We start from the raw sequence: 10,264 nt of genomic DNA on the forward strand, positions 1-10,264 counted from the left end.
GACATGGGGACACATGGTGTCACCAAGGGAGGTGGGACATGGGGCAGGGACGACGGGGGACAGCGGTGTCACCAAAGGTGGCATGGGACACGGGACAGGGACACATGGGGAGTACAGTGCGGTTGTCACCAGGTGTGGTGGCACTGTCACCAGCCATGGTGGCATTGTCACCAGCCATGGTGGCACTGTCACCGGCCATGGTGGCACTGTCACCGGCCATGGTGGCACTGTCACCGGCCATGGTGGCACTGTCACCGGCCATGGTGGCACTGTCACCGGCCATGGTGGCACTGTCACCGGCTGTGGTGGCACTGTCACCAGCCATGGTGGCATTGTCACCGGCCATGGTGGCACTGTCACCGGCTGTGGTGGCACTGTCACCGGCCATGGTGGCACTGTCACTGGCCATGGTGGCACTGTCACCGGCCGTGGTGGCATTGTCACTGGCCATGGTGGCACGTCATTGATGTGGTGGCACTGTCACCAGCCTGGTGGCATTGTCACTGCTGGTGGCACTGTCACGCCATGGTGGCATTGTCACCGGCCATGGTGGCACTGTCACCGGCCATGGTGGCATTGTCACCGGCCGTGGTGGCATGTCACCAGCCATGGTGGCACTGTCACGGCCTGGTGGCCTGTCACCGGCCATGGTGGCACTGTCACCGGCCATGGTGGCACGTCACGGCGTGGTGGCACGACACCCTGGGTGGCACTGTACGTGAGGTGGACTTCACGGCCAGGTGGCACCGAGCCATGGTGGCACTGTCACCGGCCGTGGTGGCATTGTCACCGGCCATGGTGGCATTGTCACCGGCCATGGTGGCACCGTCACGGGGCGGGCGCGGCGCAGGGGACACCCTGGGGACAGCAGCTGTGACAGAGGGGACATCGGGGCCAAGGTGGCCAAAATTGGTGCTGATGACATCATCGCCGCTCGTGGTGACGTCATTGCCGGTCACGTGACCCCAGGAGCAACCAAGTGTCCCAATGCCACCTCTGGTGACACCGATGACGTCACCACCGCCATCCACGATGTCCCCATGGACCTGAGGGGTGGCACGACCCCAGGAGTGACCAAGGACCCCAATGCCACCTCAGGTGCCACCAACAATGCCACCGCCCCCATTGTCCCCATGGACCTGAGGGGTGGCATGACCCCAGGAGTGACCAAGGACCTCAATGCCACCTCAGGTGCCACCAACGATGTCACATCGTCCATTGTCCCCATGGACCTGAGGGGTGGCACGACACCAGGAGTGACCAAGGACCCCGATGCCACCCCAGGTGCCACCACCAATGTCACATCGTCCATTGTCCCCATGGACGTGAGGGGTGGCATGACCCCAGGAGTGACCAAGGACCCCAATGCCACCTCAGGTGCCACCTGTGGTGACACCAATGACGTCACCACCACCATCCACGATGTCCCCATGGACCTGCACAACCTTGGTGACGTCCCCAAGGACCTGAGGGGTGACACGACCCCAGGAGTGACCAAGGACCCCGATGCCACCCCAGGTGCCACAACGATGTCACATCGTCCATTGTCCCCATGGACCTGAGGGGTGGCACGACACCAGGAGTGACCAAGGACCCCGATGCCACCTCAGGTGCCACCAACGCTGTCCCCAACGATGCCACCGCCCCCATTGTCCCCACGGACCTGCTGTCCCTCGGCGACGTCCCCATGGACCTGACCGGTTACGTCATCCCGGGGGCGGCCGAGGGCGCCGAGGCCACGCCCGGAGGTGGCCCCGCCCCCGGCGGGGGAGGGGCCGGCGATGACGTCACGGGCGGGTACCTGCTGTCGGGCTGCGACGTGTTCGTGACGCGCGAGCCGTGCGCGCTCTGCGCCATGGCCCTGCTGCACGCGCGCGTGCGCCGCGTGTTCTACGGGCACGCGTGTGCCCAGGGGGCGCTGGGCACGCGCTGGGGGCTGCACGGGCACCCCCGGCTCAACCACAGGTACAGGGTGTGGATGGTGCCCCAAACTGGGCAAACTGGGCAAACTGGGAGTGATGGCAATCAATGATTAAAGACATTGGAGATACTGGGGATTGATCATTGGGGACATTGGGGACACTGATGGGACATTGGGGACAATGGGAATGGGACATTGGGGACACTGATGTGACACTGGGGACATTGGGGACACGCTGGGGGCTGCACGGGCACCCCCGGCTCAACCACAGGTACCGGGTGTGGATGGTGCCCCAAACTGGGCAAACTGGGCAAACTGGGAACGATGGAGACAATGATAATCAATGATTAAAGACATTGGAGATACTGGGAATGGATCATTGGGGACACTGATGGGACATTGGGGACACTGATGGGACATTGGGGACACGCTGGGGGCTGCACGGGCACCCCCGGCTCAACCACAGGTACTGGGTGTGGATGGTGCCCCAAACTGGGCAAACTGGGCAAACTGGGAGTGATGGCAATCAATGATTAAAGACATTGGAGATACTGGGGATTGATCATTGGGGACATTGGGGACAATGGGAATGGGACATTGGGGACACTGATGGGACACTGGGGGCTGCACGGGCACCCCCGGCTCAACCACCGGTACCGGGTGTGGCACGTGCCCCAAACTGGGCAAACTGGGCAAACTGGGAGTGATGGCAATCAATGATTAAAGACATTGGAGATAATGGGGATTGATCACTGGGGACACTGGGGACACTGATGGGACATTGGGGACACGCTGGGGGCTGCACGGGCACCCCCGGCTCAACCACCGGTACCGGGTGTGGATGGTGCCCCAAACTGGGCAAACTGGGCAAACTGGGAACGATGGAGACAATGATAATCAATGATTAAAGACATTGGAGATAATGGGGATTGATCATTGGGGACACTGATGGGACATTGGGGACACACTCTGGGCTGCACGGGCACCCCCGGCTTAACCACAGGTACAGGGTGTGGATGGTGCCCCAAACTGGGCAAACTGGGCAAACTGGGAACGATGGTAATCAATGATTAAAGACATTGGAGATACTGGGGATTGATCATTGGGGACATTGGGGACACTGATGTGACATTGGGGACACGCTGGGGGCTGCACGGGCACCCCCGGCTCAACCACAGGTACCGGGTGTGGTACGTGCCCCAAACTGGGCAAACTGGGCAAACTGGGAGTGATGGTAATCAATGATTAAAGACATTGGAGATAGTGGGGATTGATCATTGGGGACATTGGGGACAATGGCAATGGGACATTGGGGACACTGATGGGACATTGGGGACATGCTGGGGGCTGCACGGGCACCCCCGGCTCAACCACAGGTACAGGGTGTGGTACCTGCCCCAAACTGGGCAAACTGGGAGCACTGGGGACAATGATAATCAATTATTAAAGGCACTGGGGACAATGGGAATGGGACATTGGGGACACTGATGGGACATTGGGGACACGCTGGGGGCTGCACGGGCACCCCCGGCTCAACCACCGGTACCGGGTGTGGTACGTGCCCCAAACTGGGCAAACTGGGAGCACTGGGAGCACTGGGGACAATGATAATCAATGATTAAAGACATTGGAGATACTGGGGATTGATCATTGGGGACATTGGGGACACTGATGGGACATTGGGGACACGCTGGGGGCTGCACGGGCACCCCCGGCTCAACCACAGGTACCGGGTGTGGATGGTGCCCCAAACTGGGCAAACTGGGCAAACTGGGAGTGATGGCAATCAATGATTAAAGACATTGGGGACAATGGGAATGGATCATTGGGGACAATGGGAATGGGACATTGGGGACACTGATGGGACACTGGGGGCTGCACAGGCACCCCCGGCTCAACCACCGGTACCGGGTGTGGTACATGCCCCAAACTGGGCAAAGTGGGAGCACTGGGCAAACTGGGAACGATGGAGACAATGATAATCAATGATTAAAGACATTGGAGATACTGGGAATGGATCATTGGGGACACTGATGGGACATTGGGGACAATGGGAATGGGACATTGGGGACACGCTGGGGGCTGCACGGGCATCCCCGGCTCAACCACTGGTACCGGGTGTGGATGGTGCCCCAAACTGGGCAAACTGGGAGCACTGGGAGCACTGGGGACAATGATAATCAATGATTAAAGACACTGGGGACAATGGGAATGGGACATTGGGGACACTGATGTGACATTGGGGACACACTGGGGGCTGCACGGGCACCCCCGGCTCAACCACCGGTACCGGGTGTGGATGGTGCCCCAAACTGGGCAAACTGGGCAAACTGGGAGTGATGGCAATCAATGATTAAAGACATTGGAGATACTGGGAATGGATCATTGGGGACACTGATGGGACATTGGGGACCCCGAGACCCCCATGGGCACCCCAAAACCCCCATGGGCACCCCAGGACCCCCAATAAAGTCCTGCAGAAACTGGGAGCCCAAACTGGGAGCACTGGGGTGATACTGGGAGGGCACTGGGAGTTACTGGGAGACCAAACTGGGAGCACTGGGTGCCCTTACTGGTGTTACTGGTTTTTATTGGTTCCTTACTGGGAGCACTGGGAGAACACCAACATGGAATCACCGGAGTAAAAATAACCAAAAACCAGTTAAAACCAGTATAAACCAATATAAACCAGTTCCGTTAACGGTTAAATTACGCAACACCATTACGTAATCCCATTACGTAAGGCGATCACCATATTTGGCAATCACGTTTTCCCCGCCCCCTGCCACGTGACCCCCCAGTGCGGTTCCATCCCGCCCTGGCCTCCGCGCAGGCGCAGTCAGAGATCGGGAGGGGCGGCGCGGGCTTTGTTGCGACACCCGGCACCGCCCACGCGTGACGTAATCACGTAGCGAGACACGTCATCGCGCACGCGCTCATCACGTGCTGCCCGCAAGGCGGGGCAGGTCAGGATGTACCGCACTGACGATACAGGAAAATGGCGGCGGCCGCGACGTTAACCCACGACAGCGCCACCGAAATCACGGCGACACCGCGACACCGCCACCGTGACACCGGAAGGACACCCTCGAACCTTCCCGAACCGAATTTGTCGTTTTTACCCCGAAATTTTATCTCTTCGCTGTTTTACACAGGGAAATTCCGCGCGGTTTTGCTCCCAGGGTGCACCGCGCGCGTCATTTGCATAAGGACGCCATTACGGGGGGGTTTGGCGGTAAAAATTCGGGGTTTATTGGACAGAGGGAGGGGGTTGGGAGGCCTGAGGGGATTTTGGGGGTTCCTGAGGGGTTTTGGGGGTTCCTGAAGCGATTTTGGGGACCCCCAGGGGGATTTGGGGGATCCCGAGAGGATTTTGGGGAGCCCTGAGGGGTTTTTGGGGAGCCCCAGACTGAATTTTGGGGGTTTTGGGCACCCCTGCGTGCTTTTTGGGGGTGATTTTTGGGTTATTTTTGGGGAAGATTTTGGGGACCCCCAGTTTAATTTTTGGGGGTGTTTTGGGGACCCCCAATTTGATTTTTGGGGGTCCCAGGTTGATTTTTTGGGGGGGTTTTGGGGACCCCCAAATTTGATTTTTGGGGGTGTTTTGGGTATTTTGGGGATCCCCAGTTTGATTTTTGGGGGTGTTTTTGGGGACCCCTAGGCTGATTTTTGAGGGGTTTTGTGGGTATTTTTGGGGGATCCCCAGGTTGAATTTTAAGGATGATTTTTTGGGGTTTTTGGGGACCCCCAAATTTGATTTTTGGGGGGTTTTTTTGGGGGGCTCACAGCGCCCCCCTGTGGCACAGCAGGACCCGGCCCAGCAGCAGCAGCTCCGTCACGGCCGGGGGGACACTGAGGGGGAAATTGGGGGGTCATGGGGGGGTCCCTAAAATCCCTTCAGGGACCCCAAAATCCCCCCAAAATCCTCAAAATTCCCCCCAAAATCCCCCCAAAACGACAGAAACCCACCCAAAAAAAACCCCAAAAATGACAGAAATACATCCAAAAAAAACCCCAAAAACCCCAAAACCTCTCGGGACCCCAAAATCCCTCCCAGGGACCCCAAACCCCCCAAAATACCCCCCAAAATCCCCCCAAAACGACAGAAACCCACCCAAAAAACCCCCAAAAATGACAGAAACCCATCCAAAAAAAACCCCTAAGCCCCTCAGGATCCCCTAAAATCCCCCCAAAACGACAGAAACCCACCCAAAAACAAAAGAAAACCATAAAAAAAAACCCCAAAACCACAAAAAAACCCCAAATCCCCCTCAGGTTCCCCCCAAAATCCCCCCAAAACAACAGAAACCCACCCAAAAAAAACCCAAAAAATGACAGAAATCCACCCAAAAAACCCCCAAAACCCCTCGGGACCCCCCAAAATGACAGAAACCCACCCAAAAAAAACCCGAAAACCATAAAAAAAACCCCAAAACCACAAAAAAAACCAAATCCCCCTCAGGGTCCCCTCAAAATTCCCCTCAAAATTCCCCTCAAAATCGCCCTAAAACGACAGAAACCACCCAAAAAAACCCCAAAAATGACAGAAATACATCCAAAAAAAACCCCAAAGCCCCTCAGGATCCCCCAAATTCCCCCAAAACGACAGAAACCCACCCAAAAACAAAAGAAAACCATAAAAAAAACCCCAAAACCACAAAAAAACCCCAAATCCCCCTCAGGGTCCCCTCAAAATTCCCCTCAGAATCGCCCCAAAACGACAGAAACCCACCCAAAAAAACCCCAAAAAATTGACAGAAATACATGAAAAAAAAACCCCAAACCCCCCCAAAAAAAGCCCCAAAGTCCCCAAAAAACCCTCAAAATCTCTCGGGTCCCCCCAAAATTCCCCCCAGGACCCCCAAATCCCCCCGGACCCCACAAAATCCCTCGGGCCCCCACAAAATCGCCCCAAAACGACAGAAACCCACCTAAAAAAACTCCAAAAATGACAGAAATACATCCAAAAAAAGACCCCAAATCCCCCAAAAAAGCCCCAAACCCCCCAAAAAAACCCCAAAACCTCTCGGGACCCCCCAAAATCTCTCGGAACCCCCAAAATTACCCCCAGGACCCCCCAAATCCCCCCCGGACCCACCCAAACCCCTCAGGACCCCCCCAACCCCTCAAAATTCCCCCAAATGCCCCAAAAATGACAGAAATACATCAAAAAAAAAACCCAAAGCCCCCCAAAAAACCCCAAAACCCCTCGGGACCCCCCAAAACCTCTCGGGACCCCAAAATTCCCCCCAAATCCCCCCCGGACCCACCTGAGCGCCAGCGCCCCCCACAGGGCGGGGCCGTCCCAGGCCTCGATCCAGCCCAGGCTGAGCCCCAACAGCGCCCCCAGGTGGGCGCCCAAAGCTGGGGAGGGGGCGTCGGAAAAATCCCCCAAAAATCGGTGAGACCCCCTAAAAATACCCCAAATTCCCCCTCAAATCCACACTGAAATCCCCCCCTAAATTCCCCCAAATTTCCACTCAAATCCCCCAAATTTTCCACAAATTTTCCCCCAAATCCCCCCAAAATTTGCTCAAATTTTCCACAAATTTTCCCACAAATTTCCACTCAAATCCCCCCAAATTCTGCCTCAAATCCCTCCCAAAATTCCCCCCAAATCCCCCAAAATTACGGCCCTCAAATTTTCCACAAATTTTCCCCCAAATTTCCACTCAAATCCCCCAAATTTCCCCCAAATTTTCCCCCAAATTTCCACTCAAATCCCCCCAAATTTTCCACAAATTTTCCCCCAAATTTCCACTCAAATCCCCCAAATTTTCCCCAAATTTCCACTCAAATCCCCCAAATTTTCCCCCAAATTTCCACTCAAATCCCCCACATTTCCACAAATTTTCCCCCAAATTTTCCCCCAAAATTCCCCCAAAATTACGGCCCTGAAATCCCCTCAAATCCCCCAAATTTTCCCCCAAATTTCCACTCAAATCCCCCAAAATTTTCCACAAATTTTTCCCCAAATTTCCGCTCAAATCCCCCCAAATTTTCCACAAATTTTCCCCCAAATTTCCACTCAAATCCCCCCAAATTTTCCCCAAATTCTGCCTCAAATCCCCACAAATCTCTCCCAAAATTACGGCCCTCAATTCCCCCAAATTTTCAACAAATTTTCTTCCAAATTCCCCCAAATTTCCACTCAAATCCCCCCACATTTTCCACAAAATTTCCCCCCAAATTCCCCTCAAATTCCCCCAATTTTCTTCTCAAATTCCCCCAAAATTACGGCCCTGAAATCCCCTCAAATCCCCCCAAATTTTCCACAAATTTTTCCCCAAATTTCCACTCAAATCCCCCACTTTTTCCACAAATTTTCCCCCAAATTTCCGCTCAAATCCCCCAAATTTTCCCCCAAATTTTCCCCCAAATTTCACTCAAATTTTCCCCAAATTTCCCCCCAAATTCCCCTCAAATTCCCCCAATTTTCTTCTCAAATTCCCCCAAATTTCCACTCAAATCCCCCCAAAATCCCCCCAAAATTCCCCCAAAATCCCCCAATTTTTGGGGTCCCCCCCCATTTCGGGGACCCCCAGGATACAGCCCAGGCTCTGGCCCGAGTGGAACATGGAGACCCCCGAGAAGAACCCCAAAAACTCCACCCCGAGCAGCGCCAGGGACCCCCCGAGGGCCCCCCAAAACCTGTGGGGAGAAAAATTGGGGGGTCAGGAATTGGGGGGGACCCCAAAATTCCCCCCAAAATCCAAAAAATCCCCTCAAAATCCAAAATATCCCTGAAAATCCACCCCAGGGACCCCAAATTCCAAAAAATCCACCCCAAAATCCCCCTCAGGGACCCCAAAATCCCCAAAATCCCCCCCAAAATCCACCCAGGGACCCCCCGAGGGTCCCCCAAAACCTGTGGGGAGAAAATTGGGGGGTCAGGAATTGGGAGGGACCCCCAAAATTCCCCCCAAAATCCCCTCAGGGACCCCAAAAATCTCAAAAATTCCCCCCAAAATCCACCCAAGGACCCCCAAAAATCTCCAAAATTCCCCCCAAATTCCACCCAAAATCCACTCCCGGGTCCCCCAAAATCTGTGGGGGGAAAAAATTGGGGGGTCAGGAATGGGGGGGACCCCAAAATCCCCCAAATTCCCCCCAAAAAATCCCAAAATCCACCCCAAAATCCCCCCAAAATCACCAAAATCCCCTCAGGGACCCCCAAATTCCCCCCAAAATCCACCCAGGAGTTTGTACTGGTTTATACTGGTTTATACTGGTTTCACTCACCCGGGCTCCAGCTCTCCTGATTCACTTTTGGGGGGGTCCTAGGGGGGGCAAAAGGGGCGGAGTCAGAGCCGGCCACGCCCACCCTGAATTACCCATAGCCCCTCCCACTTTTCCACACACCTTCTATTAAGCCACGCCCACCCCCTTTAGCCCCGCCCACCCCAACAGCACACCACATGCCCCCTTTGGCCCCGCCCCCTTTGCCCCCCAATTTTGCCCCGCCCACCCTGAGCATCACCTCATGTGTGCCGCCCCCTTTTTAGCCACACCCACCCGGTTAGGCCACGCCCCTTTGTCCTTGACCCCGCCCATGCTTAGCAGACTTAGCCCCTCCCCCTTTAGCCCCGCCCACAAAAGATGCCCGTCTCCCTTTGGCTCCGCCCACTCCATTAACCCCGCCCATTCTTAGCAACACCATTGACACCGCCCCCTTTCTCTCTTAGCCCCGCCCACCAGTAGCACCAACCCCTTTGGCCCCGCCCCCTTTCTCCCTGACCCCGCCCATCCGCAGAAGCACCCCCTTAGCCCCGCCCCCTTTATCCTTGGCTCCGCCCATCCTCAGCAGCACCCACTTGGCCCCGCCCCCTTTCTCCCTGACCCCGCCCATCCATCGCAGCGCCCACATTGCCCCCGCCCCCTTTAGCCACGCCCCCTGACCCCGCCCAGCCTCATTAGCATTCCCAGGTGCGCGGTCATGGCCAGGAACCGCCCGGGCAGCAGCGCCATCTGCAAAGGGGGAGGGGCCAAAAAAGGGGGAGGGGCTAGCACCGGGACACACCCCCCCTTCCCTAAGCCCCGCCCCCTCCTCACGGAAACGTCTCCGCCCACCGGGATCCCCCTCCCCCACCATGGGGAATTCCCCGCACTTTGGCCCCTCCCACATCCTTTTAGCCACTCCCCCACCGCCTTAGCCCCTCCCACCCCTTCAGGGACCCCTCCCCCACCCCGGGGGTCCCCACCTCCTCCCGCCCCGCGCGCGCGAGCGGCGCTGTTACCCCGGCAACGGCTCAGGCCACGCCCACCGCGATGGCCACGCCCACTACCGCGCATCGATCGCGCAGGCCACGCCTCCTTAAAGGGGCCGCGCGCCCTCCTGGGAGA

The 10,264-nt window shown here is 56.5% G+C and overlaps 2 protein-coding genes across 2 annotated transcripts; one reads left to right on the forward strand and one right to left on the reverse strand.

Moving 5' to 3' along the window:
* Nucleotides 1–755: 755 nt before the first annotated feature.
* On the forward strand, nt 756–2,032 carry ADAT3 (adenosine deaminase tRNA specific 3). Its single transcript, XM_064737839.1, has 2 exons — nt 756–1,436; nt 1,467–2,032. The coding sequence occupies exon 2, from the start codon at nt 1,553–1,555 to the stop codon at nt 2,030–2,032; it is 480 nt and encodes a 159-aa protein (XP_064593909.1). The 5' UTR covers nt 756–1,436; nt 1,467–1,552.
* Nucleotides 2,033–4,485: 2,453 nt separating this feature from the next.
* Nucleotides 4,486–10,153, reverse strand: TMEM107 (transmembrane protein 107). The gene is made up of 6 exons (XM_064737840.1): nt 10,123–10,153; nt 9,821–9,889; nt 9,164–9,201; nt 8,472–8,572; nt 7,192–7,285; nt 4,486–5,773 (listed from the first exon to the last, which is right to left on the reverse strand). Exons 2-6 carry the CDS (start codon nt 9,887–9,889, stop codon nt 5,704–5,706), a joined length of 372 nt encoding a protein of 123 aa, XP_064593910.1. The 5' UTR covers nt 10,123–10,153; the 3' UTR covers nt 4,486–5,703.
* Between the last annotated feature and the right edge of the window lie 111 nt (nt 10,154–10,264).

Source organism: Zonotrichia leucophrys, unplaced genomic scaffold, assembly GCF_028769735.1.
Source record: "Zonotrichia leucophrys gambelii isolate GWCS_2022_RI unplaced genomic scaffold, RI_Zleu_2.0 Scaffold_115_144425, whole genome shotgun sequence".
Taxonomy (NCBI): Eukaryota; Metazoa; Chordata; class Aves; order Passeriformes; family Passerellidae; genus Zonotrichia; species Zonotrichia leucophrys.

What these genes read in the sequence shown, in the direction of transcription:
- ADAT3 (XM_064737839.1), top strand. Translation starts at nt 1,553, where the DNA reads ATGGACCTGAGGGGTGGCACGACACCAGGAGTGACCAAGGACCCCGAT.
- TMEM107 (XM_064737840.1), bottom strand. Translation starts at nt 9,889, where the DNA reads ATGGCGCTGCTGCCCGGGCGGTTCCTGGCCATGACCGCGCACCTGGGA. An exon ending in TGCTAATGAGGCTGGGCGGG is followed by an intron (nt 9,202 to 9,820) that starts GTCAGGGGGCGT and finishes TGCCCCCCCTAG; the next exon opens with GACCCCCCCAAAAGTGAATC. An exon ending in TGGGGGGCGCTGGCGCTCAG is followed by an intron (nt 5,774 to 7,191) that starts GTGGGTCCGGGG and finishes TTTCCCCCTCAG; the next exon opens with TGTCCCCCCGGCCGTGACGG.